A 20,816-nucleotide genomic window follows, 5' to 3' on the forward strand; every position below is an offset into this window, starting at 1 on the left:
TTTAGGGTCAAAGATCACGGGAGCCACAGGGGGCTTCAGGGAGTCGACCCCTGCTGGTCATTATAGAGAACGCAGGTTTAAAGCACTGTCTAAGTTAAATTTTAATTTCAGTCAGATTTTATATTTAAAAACACGCACATTCACAGAGCTCCTGACTTCCTCCTCCTGAAGCTTTAAAAGCATGAGGCTTAAAGCTGTAGACTTCCACCCCCACCTGTTGCAGAATTCTCACATCTCTTATAGTTTTGTCTTGTTTTTAAGTAAACTATCAGTCCTCGCCTTCCTTTAAAGAACCAGATACGAAGTAGAGAGGAGCACTGACGCGCCACAGCTGTGTTTCACAGTCATTTAAGAGTTTCTGTGAAAGTTGAAGGGGAGATCACACTGAGTGCTGCGTGTCCTCTGTTCCATTTTCTCTCCAATCACCAAACAGCTTGGAGTTTCTAGTTACTTTAGCTACTGTTGCTATGGAGATGACACAAAGTTTTCACCCTGGATACTTGGTAGCAGTCACAGATGAGGCCAGTTCATAGCATAGTGATGCAGGTTCAGTCGGTTCCCCTCGGCTCTGTTACCATCGGACCGCAGTCCTGGCGCGAGGGTACGGTCCGCTCCATTCGGCGTGCTGAGCGCCTGGTCCGGCAGACTCGAGCCGGGCAGCCCGCTGCGTGCAGCCAGCCCCGGAGCGGCAGCAGCAGCGCCGCTGCAGGAGTAAGCCTAAAGCGCTCAGACGGCACAGCGGAAGTCACAGCCAGAGATAAGATAAGAGCGGAGGCGTGCAGACCGAGGAGTCGTGACTGCGTCTGCAACCAGAAGATATCAAGACGCCAAAGTGCAGGAGCCATGGTGAGACAAACGATCCACAGTGTGCCAGGGTGGTGTGAAAGCCTGAAGTTATAGATTTTAAAAGTAAATATATGTAAACTATTCTAAACTAGCGTTCACAGTTACAGGAATCCATATGAAAACTGCACAAGAGTTTAAACTTCATTTCATATTGAATAATAATGAATAACTGTTTTGCTCTGTAATTAAGTCAAGGCAGCTTTATTTGTAGAGCAAATTTAAAAGACATCAAGTATCGGACAGAGTGCTGAACAGAGGGACGTGGAATTAAAAAAAAAAGAGGAATTAAGATAAAGGAGGTAAAGAAGATCCAAAAAATCCATATATATACACATAAGCAGACTCTTAAATACACTTGTCTATACAAGTATATATGTACACATACATGCATATACGTATAGACACACACAGGTATGCACGTGGACATAAATACATGTATACATATACACATGCATACAACATCCAATGTGATAACAGACCGGAATAACTAAGATAGAATAAAAGACTTAACCAGTCTTTTTAATTATGTCATAACCCAGCACGAGCAACTGTTTTAGCATCTAAATATACTAAAAGTACCTAAATTAAAATTACTCATAATGCATTAACACACTGGAGGTGATTTTAATTACTTATACCCCTGAATAACTTTATTTAATACAGCATTATACATATTCATAGATTTAAAATCTGCAAAGCAAAAATAATGGTGTGGTGCACACAGATGTGGAGTATTTTCTTCCTGGATTCAAGCATCTAAAAAACAGAATCACAGAGAAATACTTAAACAAAGTCTATTAAAACTGAATCAGCAAAGTATTTAAGTAAATCTACTAAACTGCTGCTACTACTACATTCCACTGCTCACCCTATCCATGCCCTCATCCTGTGGTGTTGGGCATTGTGAGCTCAACAGTACTCCAGTCCAGTGGCATGCAGACGTTAAATTTATGGGGTATGAGCCTGAAAAGGTTGGAATCTCAGCTCGTAGGGAGCCAGGATGAGATGTTTTAGGAGATAAACAGACTGAAACATTCTTTACAGAACACTGCAGAGCAATGAAAAGTAAGGTAAGGTAACTTTATTTATACCTAAAGGCAAGGTAAATTTGCTTTACAGAAAAATGACAGCATTTGACATCCCTTTAAAAACACACATACCTAGTAAAGATATAAACCTCACTGTGGCACATATATAGTAATTTTAATATTTCGAATCAAAAACAGTTCTTATTTAATTCAGTGACAGCAACGGGGACAAAGCTATTTTTATAACGCTTTGTCCTGCATCTCGGAAATAGAAACCTCCGTCCTGAGGGAAGAAGCTGAAATTCACCCCTTAGAGGATGGGAACCATTTTTAAGGATTGATAAAGCCATCCTCTGTACCTGCTTAGAGTACAGGGAGGCTAAACAAGACTGTGGCTCACCTATCAGACGACTGGACCATCTCACTATCTGATTTAGAGAGTTTTTCTCTGTGACAGAGGTCTGACCAAACCATGCCACCAAACAAAAGGATAAAACAGACTCAATAAAAGAACGATAAAACAAAGTTAAAATTTTTTGGTCAATGTGGAAATGAACAAGTTTCCTAAGGCAATAAAGGTGCTGGTGACCCTTTTTACAAACTGATTTGCAATTTTGATCAAAGTTCAGTTTTTCATTGATTATGGTCCCAAGATATTTATATGATTGTACTTGCTCTATTTTCTGACCTTTAATTAAAGTGACTCCGTCCCCATTTTGTTGTTTCCTAAAATCAACAACCATATCTTTTGTTTTAGATATGTTCAGCTGGAGATAAGACTCCTCACACCACTGAACAAAGTCATCAATGACTGGACCGTGGTTAATTTCACCCTCTTTCAGTAAGCTGACAATAACAGAGTCATCTGCATATTTAATAATGACCCTGTTTTCATGTCTGCCCTGACACATGTTTGTATAGAGAGTGAATAATAAGGGCGATAGGACGCACCCTTGAGGAGAACCTGTGGAGGAGAACACTGGGTCAGACAGAACCCCATTTATTCTCACTCTTTGTGATCTGTCAGTTAGAAAATCTAAAATCCAGCCCACCAGGTTTTTCCTGATTTCAAACTGTTCTAAAAGTCTTTTAATTAAAATATGGGGCTGTGTTGTATTAAAAGCCGAAGAAAAATCAATGAAAAGAAGTCTTGCAAAAGTCCCTTTACTCTCTACATGTTTAAGAATTAGATTTAGTAAAGTCAAAAGTGCGTCCTCCACTCCTCTGTTGGGCCTGTATGCAAACTGCATTGGATCCAGCTGATCTTCAGTCTCTTTCATAATCACATTTCTGATGATTTTTTCAAAGACTTTCATGACAACTGAAGTGAGGCAACAGGCCTGAAGTCGTTTAGAATTTTTGGACGACTAGATTTAGGGACAGGAACCACGACTGCTTCTTTGCAAAGAGAGGGCACATGTTGTGTTTGCAAGGATTTGTTAAAAATAACCTCAAATATAGGACTGAGTTCATCAGCACAAGATTTAATTAGGCGGCACTAATATTATCAGGACCCTGGCTCTTGTTCACATTGACTGTATGAAAGGCCTTTTTAACATCGCTGAGTTCAATAATAAAGTGCTGAGTATCTCTCAGTTTCTGTTTCAGTTCCAAAATATCCTCGCTAAAATCAGAAGAACTAAAACGAGCATAAAACATGTTTAAAGCATTTGCAAAATCTCTGTCTGAATTAAAACCATCTAACATGACCTGACTGCTGCTCTGGGGATTTTGAAACCCTGCTATGGTTTTCATACAAGTCCAGGCAGACCCCAAATTTTTTGCAGCAAATTTGCTTTCAAGAAGGTTTTTGTAGCTCTGTTTTGCTTTCAAGATCTCGATTTTCAGTTCCTTGGTGGCTGTCTGAAAATCGGTAACAGCCCCCTCTTTAAAGGCCTGTCTCTTTTTCCTTAAACAGGATTTGACACTTTTAGTGACCCATGGCTTATTGTTAGCGTAAATCTTAACACGCTTACGGGGTATAATCATGTCTTTACAAAATACTGCATAAGAGCTAGTAACATCCACCAAAGCGTCGAGATCATCTCCACAAGACTGAATAAAAACTTCCCAATCTGTACACTTAAAACATTCCTGCAAGGTAAGCACAGATTCTTCTGACCATATGTCAACATCCTTAGTCTTTGTCTTCTCTCGTTTTAAGACAGCCGGAGGAAAGTACAGCTTTATAAATCAGCAATATTTTACACTTGTTGGTAGAGGCAGAGCTAAATTCATTTAAGACTCTCATCTCTGAGACATTTTAAGACTTAAAACACCTTTATTTTCGAACTCTTTCTATATTAAAAGCCTTCACTTGTTTTTATTTAGATTTTCATCTTCTGCATCTTTTAAAGTTGACTGATGTTTTTGAGTATTGGACTCAGACATTGAGCTTTTTTTAAAGTTCCCTGGTGGCTCTCAGAGGACACCTGTGGCCCCGTTCCCACCTTCCAGCCTGCGTGAGCAGTGTGCCGGAGCCAGTGTTGCTGTAGTTGCTGACTACATGCGCAGAGTTCGGGAGGTGGAGGTCCAGCTACGCAGGCAGGCTGGCAGAGTGACCGAGGAAGGTGTCAAGCTGGAGAGAGAGCGAGGACATCTGGAGAGGATGCTGCGCAGTCTTAGGACCAATCTGACCATCAACCAGAAGAGCTCGGAGGGGAGAACCAGGAGGCCATCCACCACTGAGACGGCAAGCTTACACAACACTTAAAATGCTGAAATTCTTCTGTCTACTTTGGTGTTAAAGATGCTCAACCGTGGTGAAGTATTTTCTGCCCGGCACCTCAGGATCATTTTCAGGATTTCAAGTGCAAAAACTTGCCTGCTTGCCTCACACACATACAGCATTAAATCTTTATTACCTCCAGTGTCACTGAGAGTTAATCCAGCACCAAGGATTATTTGATGAAGTTCAGAGCTGTAGACTGAGGCCCTGACAGGTCTGCCCGTTTGCAGGAGAGAGATGGTGCTGATTACTTGCTGCTGTGGGAGAGGAGAGAGCTGGCTGAGCTGAAACAGGATCTGGAGGGAACACTGAAAACCACACTGAGCCAGCTTCAGGTGATTTACAGTCCTCTGTCTTCATCGCTTGACTTGTTTTCCCTCTACTCTACCCTCACAGGCATGAGAGAGGTTAGAAAAACAACAATGCTCAGGTATCACTAACCTCCACCCTTCTTCTTTAGATTTTGTTGTTGCTGGATTTATAGGGACAGTTTATCCACCTAAACTGTTCCGATGTGAGACGAGTGAATTCTCTTAAATTTAACACATTTAAAAATCCAAAAAACTTGTGAGCAGTTTTGTGACTAGAAGTTTGGTGGATGTAGATAGTAGAAAAAAAGTAGTTCCTTTGTTTTGGTTCTTTGAAGACCAAAAGGCGAGTGCCATTAGGTTGCATTATATTCAAGAAAAGGCATAGACCCACTGATAAGATGGTACGGTGATGTGTCTGTTTTAGAGTCAGTTGTCCAATCTTGTTGGTTAGAACTACAGTCCAGAGGAAACATATGTAAATTCACTTTTGAGGTGAACTGTTCCTTTAAGTTAAAGCTCAGGCATTTCAGGGGATGAGTAACAGGAAGTAACAGCCATGTAGCATATATCTTTGAGGTTGCTAAACTTAACATGTTTATGTTTACTGGGTTACTGAAACTCTGCTGCGTATCCAGGCTGTTGATGCCTCGACCAGCTGAATGAAGAATTGAAAGATTGCCTGCATGGGTTTCTTTAGGCTGCTGCAGCTTTTCCCCACAGCAGAACTGCTTGTTGACTCTGAATAGGCTGTATGTGTGAATGTGAGCTTGAATGAAGGTCTTTCTGTGTTGGCCCTGTGATAGACGGGGACATGTTGTTCAGGGTCTAGTCCACCATTTGCCTTATGAGCTGGGATGCTGGGATAAGCTAAAGGCCCGAATGCCCCTGAACTGGATGGGCTGTTTGTTGTCAAGCATTGGCTAAGCGCACTGAACAGAGAGTATAACTGAATAATGTACATAGACTGTACAGAAAGATACATGTAGCCACTGTGAAATAACCGATTGGTTTGCGGTTTGCATTTTCAGTCGAAAAAACCCCCCCACTTGTAAATCTCACATATTTTATTTTATGAAACTTTTTATTGTTATTTTTTACCACATTTTTCTCTCTGCAAAGTAACCCGTACCTATATATTTGTCTGCCAGCTGCTGTCCTAATGCATTATTTCCTGCCTTCTTCTTTAAGGCCCTGGGTGAGAGCAGCAGACAGCTGCTGGACTGTGCCAGTGAGAGGGCTCGAGTACTGGAACTGCTCCCTCTCAGTGGCTCTGCTGGAGGACATGACTCTGCACCTCAGACCTTTATCAAAACAGACCCCATCAGCCCCTTTACTCCAGGTACACTCAGGACAAGGAGAAGCTCTCGTTAAGAAATTTTATAAGAAATAAGAGCAGATTTTGCCCAAATATCAATGAAACAAGTGAGAAAAACAACAGCACAGTTTTTACACCACACATAAATTATATATTTTCAAAACAAGATCCTAAAAACAGAGAAGTATAAACTCCAGAACTTTAATTAAACGAATTAGTTGCTTTGTGTGTGGTCACTAATCTACACAGCCAGTGTCCCTGCTCACACTCAGAGAAAGAGCAGATCATCTTAAAACAGATCTCCTGTGTCCTCAGGATTAAAATTGACAGATAGGATATCCCCTGCTTCTCTTGCAGAGTGTAAAAAGGCTTTAGAGTCGTCCTCCCTGAGGGTCAACCAGTCGCAGCTACTGAGAGAAACCATCAGACGGACGCTAACCAGCGCCATCAGCAGGCAGAAAGCTGCTCATTGCGCTGTCAACGACGGCCTGGTGAAAAAAATTGCAGAGACAGTCACTCTGCAGGTAAAAAGATCCTGAATTAATGCAGAAGTGCATTTTTGTATTAAAGTAATAACACATACTTAACTATCATTCTGTCTTCTGTAGCAAAATCTGGCGCTGACGTCTGTAGCCACCCGGCAGGCCATGTTTCGTAAGCAGAGGGAGATCAACTGCATTCGTCACAGCCACGGCAGAGCACAGGTCAGAGAGCGTGTGGAGCGTGTTTATTTGAGATTTCATGAAAACGTTTGGCTCACGCTGTCCTGCTCACAGGGTCCAGAGTACAGCGGCGATCTTCTGTCCAGAGAGAAGCTCAACAGGCCTCTGGTGAAGGTTTATCAGAGACACCCGGGGACACAGTTACCTGAAGCTGCTCAGCTCATTCAGGTGCGTCCGACACACATTCGGCTGCCACATTCATTATCATACTTCCTGAAGTGTGTTTTGGCCTTTACCTCGTCCTGATGTCAGGTATCTGAGTCTCTGACTGCTGAGGTTACATGTGTGTGTTTGCACTGTGATGCTAAGCTGGGAGTGTACTCTAAGCCAGCTGGACCTTTTGTGCTGAAACGACTAAGCTAACAGACTCTGCTGCAGGTGTGTCAACATGGACGGTGCCTTTCACATGCAAACTGAACCAGTGATAAATTGAACATAATTAATCTGCAGCTTTAATATTTCCAATCATGTTTTCTTTTTTATATTCTGGTAACATTTAATAACTTTGCTGATTACTGATGGATAAATATTTAATACACATTTGTACAAAGAAAAAAAATCCAAATACAGGGTGAGCTGAATGCTCTGGGGTGATGTTAGTTTGCACTTGAACTCAGCAGAAACTAATCTGCATGTTTGTCTGCAGAAACTGAAGCTGAGACTTGTTTCTAAATTCTGCCTCATGCATTTTATGGTTTGCAAAAATAAATTGTGACCTCAAAGCAGAACGATAGGCGTGAAGCACAGTCTCACTCTTCAGCTCAGTCTTTAAAATTATGCTTAATAATGCTTTGCATGTCAGATACGACTAAAAATAAACACAAACTGAACATTTACCAGGATTCGTATCATTATCATTATGGAGTACAGTGGCTGGTGTTCACTTGTATTAAAAAAGCAAAGTGGTTTATCACTCTAACCTCTCATTTTTCCTCAGACAAACAAAATCATTTTGAAATGTGTTTCCTGTGTGTCTCTCAGAGCGGTGCAGCGCTCAGACGATGTCTTAAGTCCTCTGAGGGTGAGCTGGGGAAGCTGGAGCACACATGTCTGCAGCTGCTGGATGACCTGCAGGGCAAGAGAGCTGCAGCTCAGGTGGACGCAGCTGTGGTCCGCATGAGGCGTCAGCAGGTCGACAAGCGAGCCATGCCCGCCTTCCTCCAGCAAGGGGCGCTGTGATGCTAATTTAGTTAATGAGGGGAACTATTTACAGGTTAAAGAACATTAGAACAGCTTGAAAATGCACTTTAAGGTAAAATGTTCATGCACAGTCTTGTTTCTTTGGCTTATTTATGTTTTTTCCTAAGCTGTTTAGTTTTAGTTGAACTGTATTACATAATCATAGATATTTAATACACAAGTGATCTGCAAATTTCAGAAAAAACACATTTTATTCACAAACCAAAACATTACATGTTTCAACTTAGAAAATATACAATTTTGGAAATATTAGCTCATTTTGAATTTGATGTGGCAACACGTCTCAAAAAAGTTGGGACAGATTGTGTGGCAGTGTCCTGTGGCCCCTCTTCTTTTATATCCAGTCCCTAAATGTCCAGGGTCTGGGGAGAGCAGCTGCTGGACCAGTTATATTTCTTGTTTCATGATGCTTCAAAGGTTTTATGTTGATGAAAAGTCTGGAATGCAAGCAGGCCTCTCCAGCACTGAGTTCTGATAATAAGTCAGATTGTCCCTCTCATCCTCAGTCCGGAGGACACAGTGTCCATGTTTTCCAGTAAGAATTTCAGATTTCAGTTTGTCCACAGAACAATTTTCCACTTTGCCTTTTAACGAGCTTTTTCCCCAGAGAAGTTCTTTGCATGGTTGTGCGTTACCCTGCTTTTGGGGATGGCGCAGAGAGCTGTGTTCAAAGACTGTGATTTCTGGAAATGTTGCTGAGTCCATGCAGTTGTTTCCATGACTGAATCATGTTGGTTTTTAATGCAGGGCTGCCTGAGGGTCCAACGACCACAGGCATACAGTTTAGAGTTTTGACTTGATCATCATTTGCATATCACCATCATGCAGATGATGAGATAGTTTTTTACACCAAGAAGTATTATTATAACTTTTCATGTTAATCTCAGACTCTTCTGTTGGTACAGCCCATCCAAAAATCCTGTTCTCCAGATTTAAATTCTAGTGTGTCTGAGCTGTCTGATCTGAGGATGGATATTCTAACCAAACTCTGAGCTGATAGCCTCATACTGCATCATCTTGTTAAATACGACAACTTCTGGCTCCAAAAAAATGAGCACTGTTCGATTCAATTCAATTCAATTCAATTCAATTTTATTTATATAGCGCCAAATCACAACAAAAGTCGCCTCAAGGTGCTTTATATTGTACAGTAGATACAGAGAAAAGCCCAACAATCATATGACCCCCTATGAGCAAGCACTTTGGTGACAGTGGGAAGTAAAAACTCCCTTTTAACAGGAAGAAACCTCCGGCAGAACCATGCTCAGGGAGGGGCGGGGCCATCTGCTGTGATTGGTTGGGGTGGGAGAAGCAAAACACCATCTTTGACACTTAAAATACAAAATCAAAGACCATAGGGTATGTCTGTTTGTTGTTTGCACCAACAGGCATCTGGAGCTATCATCAAGTGGACACTCAAAGAACTGCAGCATTTAGGAATCGCATGCTAAATACTGCAGGCTGTTATTCTGCAGTCTGGCCTGATAGAATAGAATAGCCTTTATTGTCATTGTACATGTGCAATGAAATTGTGATGTACAGTAGGAGAGATGAAATAAAAAAGAGAGCTTTGTTTGAGCTGCCTTCTCTCACTGGAGAGTTTAACGCCTGTGCTGTTAGGATGAAATCTTCAGCAGCTCCACAGAATTCAGCTCTGGGTTTGAAACCAGTATAATTCTGTGGGTTTCTCTCAAGACAGCGTATCACTCCACAGACACACACACACTTTCATTCTGATCTAATTAGGCTATCTGTTATTGAAATAACAATAATAACAACAATGGAAAGAATGACTTTTTGTATGCCTGAAAAACAGAAATAGGAAAAAGTATCCAGAGATGGAGTAATTCGAATATCTTATCTAACACACAATAATCATATACTGCAGATTATCTCAATGCAAACACTATGAACAAATCTTACTGTGAAAAAACATGAAATCACCCTGTGCTCAGTTTGAAACTGTGGGACTGTTCATTGCTTCTAATCACTTTTCTCGTCATGGGACTGCAGGTCACTTGACATCCCTCCCACCAAACTCAACGTCTTTCATTAGGAGATGAGATGTGATTTAATAAACCTGCCCTGCTTCACCTCAGTACAGACACATGTCACATCATTCTTTAGAAAAAAAACCTCAAGAAAGCTTAATACTTTCCACTTTTTCCACATTTTAAGCTACACAGATGTGGATTTTCTTCATAAAGCCCCGTTGATTATCTTAAGTCTGAATGGACCTTTTCTAAGCAGCCATGGCTTCGAACAGAAGTCTAACAGTCTAATTTAATCATAAGGAGTGGGGTGGGAGATTCTCCCAGAGTTGATTAAGGGAATATTAAGAGAAACCAGTAAGAGATTTACCTTCAGATCGCTGTGGCTGCTCCGTCTGCGTGAAGCTAGTTTGTAAAACTTTAGCTTTAAATTAAAAGAACAAACAAAAAACAACTTGATTTCTTGAATTCAAGATGAAAACAGCGGATTCATTCTAGAAAATATTCTGAAAGAAACACCTTTAAGAGCTGAAGCGTCGACCGGAAACATCAGTGATGTCGAAGCTGCTTGGCTCTCTGCTTCTCCTGTGTTTACTTCCAGCTGTGGGTAAGTCAGCAAAGACGGTGTGTGCATGCTTCTGCTCGTGTGTTTAAAGGCACAATCCATGCAGCTATAGCGGACAGAAAACTCCAAGGTTAACATTAATATAAAAAACCTTATTTTCTTGCATAATTAAGATCTATTATTTTCCCCTCATTGTTTGATGTATGAAATTTTTGGAAAAGAACTATTTAAGTAGCTTTAATGTGAGATGAAGAAAGATGTAACTGGGAAACTGGAACCATTACACCTTATAAAACTGCCTAAATAAAATTATTTTAAAATACAGAAATATTTTTGTTTAGTAATGAATATGTTTGATCTTTGTATTACTTGTACATATAAAAAACCTCTTTGTGTCACATGATGCCGTTCCATAAGAAATATCCAAGTGCATTAGCAATCAGAGGTAGTTAACATAGAAGAGTTTAAATAGCTGAGGCTAACAGACAGTGCACAAGAGAGTGCACGCAGGGTGGAGTGGGTGGAGGTGAGACAGAAGGATACATGTGAGAGTAAAAGGGAAGGTTTATAAGACGGTAGTGAGACCTGCTGTGACGTATGGTTTGGAGACTGTGGCACTGATAAAACGACACGAGGCAGGATTTCACTGAGAGTGACCGGACAGGATTAGAAGCTAATATATCAGAAGAGGCGAGCCTGAGTTTGTTTGGACATGCGCAGAGAAGGGATGGTGGATATGTTTTAGAAAGGATGTTTAATACCAGGCAGGAGATGCGTGATGTAGTGGAGGAGGATCTGCAGATGGTGACCTCTAAAGGAAGCAGCTGAAAGAAGAAGTGGTTAACATTCGTGTTAGTGGTAAAGAGAAAGCAGTGTGTTTCATCATATTAGGGCTGCAACAAATAAATATTCTAACCACTGATTAATCTCGGTGATTAATCATTTTGAAGTACATTTTTAAAAGCAGTTTAAAAGACATCCGTTTTTACCATCCTTGTATTTTGTGATTATTATGATTCAGTTGACTTTTTTTACTGTGGCTCACATGCAAAACTCACATCTGTACTTCAGTTCCCCTCTTCTGTTACACCTGTGTGTTCCCCACCATCTCCCCTCTGGACTGCATCAGATTCCCCCTGAAGTGTCCACCTGGGCAGCTCTGTCTGTCCAGCCGAGCCGTGGGTGAGAAAGGTGAGTTCAACTCGAGTCACTGAAAGTCAAATTTAAATGAATCAAAACTGAGAAAAAGAAGGGAGAAAGGTCAGCGCCCGGCTCGGGGAGGAGTGTGTCAGTGTGATTTGCTTCTTTCTTTCAGGGGACTTCCGTGTGGTTTTGTACGAGAAGAGCTGCGTCCTGCCCTCCCTGTGCGGAATCACGGGTGAAAAATACGCGCTGGGACTCAACTTCACCTTCACCAATGAATGCTGCAACACTCACTTGTGTAATGGCGCTGCTACATCTGCTGCCCCCTACTGGATTGGGACATTATTCACACTTCTAACTCTGTACTCCGTTTGGTGAATAGTCAACGATATAAAGCAGTTCGGCAGAGATAGAGTTCCTATTTCCGCCCTCTAATGGACAAAAGCTGTACTAAACTTTTTTAAAACACTATATTTATTTATTTTTACTCTAACAGTAAATCGGTAACAATAAGGCAAGCGCACCAGTGTAGTTCAAGTTCAAGTTCAAATTTTATTCGCCACATGCAGTGGCAGGTTGCCCTGCAGTGGAATGAACCCGCCCCCGACCTTACACACACTACACAGACATCACATGGGGATACAAGTCAGAGAACGGTTGCATTACAGAAAAACCACTGAAATGTCCACTACAATGGGAAAGTACAAGAGGAAAAAAAGATACCTCTACTCATGCTGGGCTCCTATAGGAGGACAGCATGAGAACAGGAAACAAAAAAACTCCTCTGCACAGAAAGCACAGAAATGTCCACAGTACAACATTATAGAGCACGTGACCAGCAACAGGGATGGGTAGGGGATAAGGAGTAATCCCAGGCAACACAGCAGCCATCCTGTAATATCCAAATTCACACAGACACACATGAAAAAGTACAACGTTTAAAACAAACAATGTCCTGGTAAATTTTCTGTTGGATCCAAAAATCTCACAAAATTAAAAAAAAACGTTTTGTGGTTCAGTATATGCAGGTCTTGAAGGTTTGAGTCCATTTATAATATTTTGTCTTCATTAATTTTTGCTCATTTTTATGATATGTCTGTGTTTCTGGATACAAACCAATCACAGTGAAACAGGCTTTCTTTAGCCTCTGCACATTTAGTTCATATGCATATTTATATCGTAACAATTTACCTGCATTAACCAGTTACAGTGTATTAATCTGAGGCATGAATTCACCTGCGGATATTTTCATTTTAAAATCTTTGTTCTGTGCATTTATTTCATGACCTGAAGTTTCTGACGAGCAGGATGGAAACATTCTAAAATACTGATATGACTGCCTTTTAGTGGTGTGCAGATTCTTCCGATACCAGTAATTTATGTTCTAGAATCGATTCTCATATTAAAATATCGATATTTTAGTACTTTGGGGTAAATTTGTAGTTTTTCATTAACAGGAACACAGTGGAAAGAAACTATATCATTCTGATCGTCTAAATTGGAAGGAACTACTTCCTCTTACGCCTTTCACAGTCATATGCGAAATATAAATGTATAAATGTGTGGCAGCCCCTGGCGTGGGCACTCACAACAATGGCTGAGCGTGAACGGAGTCATGTGTGGACGTATTTTACCTCCACAAACGGCCGAGACGTGGTTTGCGATACATGTGGCAAGACAGTGAGGTGCTGTGTCAACACCACTAACCTGTCAAACACCTCAGAGTAAATCATATCACAGAATATGACGAGCGTATGTTGAGGCGAACTGAAGAGGAGGAGAGGGACAGGTGCTGCTAGGGGAGACAGATGAATTTCGCGGAGTCCTTTAGTGCTGCAGGCAGGCAACGTGTTCAAATAGTGCAAAACTTCAGTTTTGTTTTTAATTTCTACATGATAATTCTACATTATTAAGCAATATGAACAAGTAGTCTGATGTCCTGTAATCATTATGAAGTTATATTATTACGACTACATAATACAATTATATATTGTATTATGAAATACAATGAAACATTAAGTTTTTGTAGAGAGTATTGGTATCGGATCAGTATCGTCGATACGACTCGACGGAAAGGAAATCAGTGGTATCGCACATCACTACTGCCTTTCTTTAACAGTCCTTTGTATATATCAGCAGGTGTTTTGGAGGTCCATTGAGTTAAATGTGTTGGTTTTACAAAGCATGCAACCTGTAGAAGTGTAAAGGTTTTTTATTCAGATTGAGTCGATTCCTGTTATTGAAACAGTCAGGATAAGAACATCTGTCACCAGATGGTGAATCTTTTCACTCCTTTTAGAACACAAACAGTGACGAGTCACAGCCTGGCACCAAAATGTAGGCATAGACTAAACATCCAGGGTACCAATTGTTCCTGTTCCTCTGTATCATAGACATTAAATTGGTGGCATTTTGCATTGAAAATATATGTTTCATGATGAGATGCTGATCCCATGACCAGATGCTCAATAACAAAAATCATGCTGTTTTCTGCCCTGAAAACTGAATATATTTGTCTTCTTCTGTACTTCTGAAAGACAAAAAAAATGCTGGAAAAATAAAGCAAATGTAAAAGCACAAAATGTCAACCCAACCTTCTGTACTAACAGAGCCTGTAACTGGGAAATCTTTCATAGTATGAGAGATTGCGCGTTTTAATTAACTATGAAAAAGCAGCTGATTCTGGGGGAGGTCAGGTGATCCTCCTGGAAAACATCAAAACGTTGTTTTTACTTCAAACAGCCGGTGAGTGGCGCCCTTTGCTGTCCATCTGCGCCAGGTGTTGTTAATTTACCTCCACATGAGGAGAGCATCATCAGCCGTGACAGCCAACCTTCCGCCCTTTCGGACACTTTGTTGTATGTCACTGGGATTTCCGGGCATGCTTTACCTACCTTTCCTTCTCTTGCTGCCCGTGTTTGCGTCCACTGAAGTGGGGACAGCGGCCCCTCGGCCTTCGGAGCAGACAGCGCAGGTGATGAGAAAAGTTCCCCGGAGAGAAACGCCGACTCTCCTTTCGCCGCCGTACCTCCACCTCCCGGTGTTTCTGGACTCTCAAGTGCCGCTGGTGGATAAGGAGTACTTCTCTCCGCTCAGGGGCACGGGAGTGGAGCCTCTGCCCGAGCGCGTCCGGGACATCCTGCTCCCTATTCCGCCCAAATCCACTCCGCCCAGCGTCTCGGATGTTTCCGTGAAGACTACGTGTAAGCGGACAAAGATGCAAGTCCAGGTGGAGAGGAGCCTTCTGGGAACGGGTGAAGCCCGGTCTCAGCTCAAGCTGGGCACGTGCACAGCCAGCAAATCCACGAGGGATTACTTTTATTTTGAGTATGGCCTCGGTATGTGTGGAACCAAGCGCACGGTAAGTCTCAGGCAAGAAAGGACCCCAGAGAATTAAAAACGGAATTATACTGATTTTCTGTTCTTGTCCGAGATGATTAACCAGTTAAAAAAGACAGCTTTGTTTTGCGTCTTTAGTGGGTTACAGTGGACACATAACTGTTACACCAATGACGACATCTAAAACGGTGAACATGTCAGTTATATGCCAGGCTTTGCTCCAGTAGGTTAAACTGGGCCTGGTACTACTTATTTCTTGGACTCACTAGAGTAGCTTTGCTTGATTTGTTTAATTTTACCGATTACCGGGCCTACAGCCCCAAGTTCACCCTCTGTCTGGAGCAAGATGCCTCACCTCACTTTAAAAAAAGCTTGCTTCTGATTGGTTCCCCCTGGCAAATGTAGGCTTGATCAGGAGGCGATTGGTTTTCTGTACTCACTGCCAGAGGAACTAACTTTATGACGTCACACCGAGCCAAGAGTCGGGGGGAAACTGTTAAACTGGACCTTTGGCTCACAGGGGTTACTGTTACACACACACACACACACACACACACACACACACACACACACACACACACACAGAAAATATGAAAAAGAAAAATTATAGATGAGCTATAAATATGTGCATCTTTGGAGTTGCATACAGAAGCATCCATTATACTATTTCAACAATATCTGACTTTTTCTTGGCACAGCACAGGCAGGGTAAAATTATTTTTTTAGTTCAGAGCAGGAATTTTGTGCTGCTGTTTAAGCGTATTCATCTTTAATAAGATCACAAAATGGGGAAAAAATACTGGAAGAGATTGTTGTTGTTTTTTTTTTTTTTTACAAGAACCATGCAGAACAGAATCTGCCAAAAGTCCAACTTAAACAAGTGACTTATTAATCAATAAACCTGCCTTTAAATAAAACACAAAATGCTAAATATGTAGCGCAAAACAAGTCACAATGAATGCAAATTTATTAACAGAACATAAGGACACAAATATTTACTGAGAGCTGGAGGACAAGTCTTTGCCCCCCTGTTCCTAGCTTCAATGACCGGTCTGTATATGCACTTATTTCTGTCACACAAATTAATCAAAGTATTGCACTATTCATCTGATTGCATAGAGAAATCTTCTGTGCTGGAAAGATGTGGACATATTTATATATTTATACCCTCGTTTGTCCACTAAGGGGCTCTGTAGTAGGACACCACAGTCAGATAAACCTTTTTGAGTGTTTGGAGTTTTGGTCAGGTGACACAAAACACCCGATGATGTCAGCATTACTGTAAGATTTCATATTCCTATTGAACAAATAAGAAAACAATAGATATATTTCAATAAAAGTAGTTTAAATGTATGTTTCCATAACATTTTCATGTACTGCAGTAATTTATATTTGAATTTTAGTTTTTTGACTAAATCTTCAGTCATAAGATTAGGATTACATGTTGAGTAAGATTATGTCTACACCTGCTGTGATTCACTGTTGGCATTCAGCTCACTGCTGAGCCATAAAAGCCTGTCTCATAACTGTAGACAAAGTTTTATTTAAATGTTAATATAAAAATTCTGGTTGCAGATCATTGATAACCAGGTTGTCTATTCAAACACACTTCGTTACGACCCACCGAGACTCAAAGGACCAATCAGGCGAGCGGTGCCCTTCAACCTACCTGTGTCATGTTATTTTAACAGGTGAGCTTAAAAGATTAAATTGAGGACAGACAGAAACTTATTCATAACACACAAACTGTTTATTAATGCTGTTTTTCCATTTTTTTTTTTTTTTAATGCTAACAACCTTTTAGGTACCAATACACCTACAAAATTGGCTACATACCAAAGGTGCCCATACGCAGGCTCTTCAAACGAGTAAAGAACGGAGCTAAATTCAGTCTGACGCCACGAAACGGTAAACCTACAGAAATGTGTGCAGTTATTAAACCCCGGTGGATTTCTGAGGTTCTTGGTGGTCTTTGTTTATCAAATTAAATTAATTTTTGATAAACATTTTTCAATATCATTCAGAAGCAAGACCTTGATGTTAATGTGACAAATGCAAAGCTTGCAACTCTGTGCAGGTGCTAGAAACAGATTAATGTCAAAATCACTCGTGTGGTTTTGCTGAGTCACTGTTTCTTTAAGCACAGTATCCTAGTACACTCCTCCACACTAATCATGAGTCTTTGGATCCAGGAGGACATTTATATCTGGAATAATGATGTATTTTATTTAGATTACCAAACATTTAATTATTTCAATTTGATATGTGTTTATGAAGATCACAAGTTAAATGTCCAGTTTTGTTGTATTTCATAAAGATAAAAAATCCTCCCTATAGTGATTGAATCCAGATCTGAATAGAAACATTAATTTCTTAAGTTGGTGCCACATTTCATCCAGATGTGTTCATAACTATTTGAGTCATGCTGCTAACAAACAAACTGCTTGGTGGCGCCATGGTGACGTCACCCTCATAAATATGTTGATGCTTTATGAGCTAAGATATCCAGGGAACACAAGGTTTTAATCATGTAGCAAGCTGACTTCAGAGATTCATTCTTTGCTACTAATATTTTGTTTTTGGCACCAACTTTACTCCTAACTGACACGTCAAGGATTTTGCAGATTGTCTGGAAAATACTTTGTCCAGTAGATATTCCGTCGATATTCAGGTGAATTTTTGCTTGCTTTCACACAACTGCTATCAAAATGATTTGTTTTTAAAGTGTGAGTGAGCTTTGCAGGTGCTTTTCCTGTCGCTTTACTGCTAATTTACTGTCCTATTTTCCTTTTAGCGAAATGGGAAAGGCTGTCCCCATCAGATCAGTACGTGCTCGGAAAGCCCATGTACTTTCAGGCCGAGGCCCTGCCCATGTCCCACGATGAGAGACTGTACATCCACTCGTGTTATGCCACTCCAGAGAAGTCCCACACATTCACGCTTAGATTCCCTGTTGTGAGAAACTTTGGGTAATGAATGTCACACGTCAAAAAAGCTGAAGCATTATTAAAAAAAATCATGCCATGGTCAGCTGTTTTCTCTTTCTGATAAAGATGTATGGTTGAAAGCAAAGGCGGGCGCTCCAGGTTCATCCCGTACAGAAACGATGCTGTGAGATTCTCTGTGGATGCGTTCCTGTTCAAGGGAATGATGGGCCAGGTCAGCCGAAGTGTCACCAGACTAATGTGCTTCATATGTTCTTGTACTTTATTTTATCCCAAGTTCTTTGCCGTAAATCAGTGATGGCTTGCATGTGTACTGAGAAGTAAGTAGATCTCGACATGTGCCTTTACCCGCTTGATTTAAAAATTTGAGTAAAGCAGAAGTCTTATATTTAAAACAAGCAAAGAGCTTCTTTATGCAGGCGCATTGTTATAATTACTCCACATCTTTCGCTGTTAATTATTTGCTTCATGCAAATTAATTGTTTGCTAAGCCTGTGCATGTGTAACTGTAAAAATTCAGTGGTTTTGGATGGCTGACCCCTTTTTAAATTAAATTGGGTTAGATTTGGCCCCCATATTAAAAAACAAAACAAAAAAAAAAAAACATTTTTGGGAATATCTGGGAGTCAGTGTGGTTTGACTGAATAAAGCGATTTAAAAGCTAATAGAGTAAACTTGCTTTTTCTGTATCTGCTGCAGCAGCTGTACATGCACTGCATCATGTCTGTGAGCAGTTCGGTGCCTACACCCACAGCCAAGTCCTGCAACTACGACACAAAGGCCAGAAGGTTAGATTTCCCCTGAAGCTCTTCTTAAAAACGCTGTGATATGATGATATTGAAAGCGTCTGTTGTCTTTGCTGCTTTGTGCAGATGGGCTGAGCTGTATGGATCAGACACAGTGTGCAGCTGCTGTGACTCCAACTGTAGCTCTTCAGCATCCAATGGTGAATCATCACTTAAACTTTTATTTGTTTAAAAAAAAAAAAAAAAATTGTTTGCTTTCTGCTGGAATTAAATGATTGAATATTAAAACATTTTCAACTTTTCCAGAGACTCAAATAATCAGCAGTCGGCCGTGGACCATAGAACCTAAAGCGAAAGCCATCGGCTCCCTGAAGAGGAACACGATCTCCACCAAAACAACAGCGGCACCGGAGTCAGTCATGACTGAGTGGAGGTGGACGTCACAGCCGGTGGTGACAGCAGCGCTTCCGATGGATAAGGTGGAGAAAACGGTGAAGGATTTGGAGTGGCCGTTTGGAGGTGGTGGAGTGATGTGGACTGAGGAGGAAGGTGAGGAAAAGCAGGGGAAGGGCTCTGCTTCTGTGGAGGAGGTGATCGCAGAACCCCGCCGGATATTTGAAGAAATATTTGATTTTGACAAATAAAGCTGGAGTTTGATCAGCGACGAGCTTCCTCCGGGTCTCTAATTTCAAACCAAATTAATTCCACTTATATTTTTGCAAAAATGTTTTCTGTGGTAAACAAGTTTGAGAAAGTTGTTGTTGATACTGAGCAAATTGATTACCTTTATTTGATTTGCATCACTAAATCTATAAACAATGACATAAAGATTATTGGAAATTCAATCTCATACTTACTGAGCGATGGGTGAGAAAGTGGACACCCCCATAGGTTCTATAGAAAATAAACTTCATTGTGAAGCTCCAGGTCTGCCATCTTGTCGTTTGTGAGGACCAGATGTGAGAACCAGATGTGTAGGTCAAAGCATGTCAGTGTGAATTTAATGTGCAGTGACTCAGTTTAGACATTTCTGTACTATCAATAATTATTTGGACTTCAATCACAGAGAGAAAGAAATGCAGGACTCACACTGGATCATCTCTCCAACAGTAAGAGAAGATATGAATGCAACTAATTTTAATTCAATGAGCATTTTGTCATCATTTCTATTTCTGTAAAAATTCAGGCGCTGGTAGTGAAGTGTTATTTTTCACCATGTTGTCGTGCATAAGACGGCACGGCGAGAACTTGTGGGGCAGAGTGGTGCAGTGGTCAGCGCTGGCGCCTCGCATCAAGAAGATTGTTGGTTTGAATCGAGCAGCCAGCTGCGCCCTTCTGTGTTTGCATGTTCTTCTTGTGTCTACATGGTTCTTCGTGGTTATGCAGAGATCCTCCCACAGTACAAAAACAAGCAAAGGCATAGCCATCCTAAATTGAAGGTGTGATTGAATGACCACCCGTCTTGTGTGTGCCCCTCTTCTCTCACCCTGTGACAGTTGGAATGGGCTCCTGCTACAGGGTGATAGAGTGGGTGGATGAATGGATGTTATAGTTTTCCCCGAGTCTTGTATACAGTTGGTCTTCTGTTTAGATCCCGAGGAGTTTAAAGCACTTCTACACTGACTGAACATCTCAGACCCAAAGGCTACATCCATCTTTTGTAAATGGCAAAGCTGCATCCAGCTTCTTGTTAGCTTGTTTATTATGAATTAAAAGATTTGCTGTGCTATAATTTAATATAGGACCATCTAAGGTGTCTTGTGCTGCTGTAAGGCGTGTGGGATCTTTGAGGATGTCCTGGGGTCTCTGATGACAGATGGTTTGGGTTTTGTGGGCTGCAGTATGGGACCTTCTTTGGTCAACTTTCCTCCGAGTGGATTGGGTGGTTGTTGTTGTTGCTGTTTTTGTTTAACTGTAAACATAAAATCAGATCTCTT

The 20,816-nt window shown here is 41.0% G+C and overlaps 3 protein-coding genes across 3 annotated transcripts; all 3 read left to right on the plus strand.

The window, feature by feature from the left end:
• Positions 1–448: 448 nt before the first annotated feature.
• Positions 449–8,220, plus strand: LOC143419427 (tektin-like protein 1). Its single transcript, XM_076886101.1, has 8 exons — positions 449–846; positions 4,282–4,566; positions 4,833–4,937; positions 6,102–6,252; positions 6,586–6,752; positions 6,837–6,932; positions 7,005–7,118; positions 7,932–8,220. Exons 1-8 carry the CDS (start codon positions 517–519, stop codon positions 8,127–8,129), a joined length of 1,446 nt encoding a protein of 481 aa, XP_076742216.1. The 5' UTR covers positions 449–516; the 3' UTR covers positions 8,130–8,220.
• Positions 8,221–10,008: 1,788 nt separating this feature from the next.
• LOC143419429 (uncharacterized) lies at positions 10,009–14,382 on the plus strand. Its single transcript, XM_076886109.1, has 3 exons — positions 10,009–10,748; positions 11,778–11,897; positions 12,022–14,382. The coding sequence occupies exons 1-3, from the start codon at positions 10,697–10,699 to the stop codon at positions 12,225–12,227; spliced, it is 378 nt and encodes a 125-aa protein (XP_076742224.1). The 5' UTR covers positions 10,009–10,696; the 3' UTR covers positions 12,228–14,382.
• A 220-nt stretch (positions 14,383–14,602) lies between these two features.
• On the plus strand, positions 14,603–19,543 carry zp3d.2 (zona pellucida glycoprotein 3d tandem duplicate 2). The gene is made up of 8 exons (XM_014412721.4): positions 14,603–15,210; positions 16,764–16,879; positions 16,993–17,096; positions 17,983–18,157; positions 18,242–18,347; positions 18,833–18,921; positions 19,006–19,079; positions 19,186–19,543. The coding sequence occupies exons 1-8, from the start codon at positions 14,650–14,652 to the stop codon at positions 19,521–19,523; spliced, it is 1,563 nt and encodes a 520-aa protein (XP_014268207.3). The 5' UTR covers positions 14,603–14,649; the 3' UTR covers positions 19,524–19,543.
• The last annotated feature ends 1,273 nt before the right edge of the window (positions 19,544–20,816 follow it).

This window comes from Maylandia zebra, linkage group LG1 (genome assembly GCF_041146795.1).
Source record: "Maylandia zebra isolate NMK-2024a linkage group LG1, Mzebra_GT3a, whole genome shotgun sequence".
Lineage (NCBI taxonomy): Eukaryota > Metazoa > Chordata > Actinopteri > Cichliformes > Cichlidae > Maylandia > Maylandia zebra.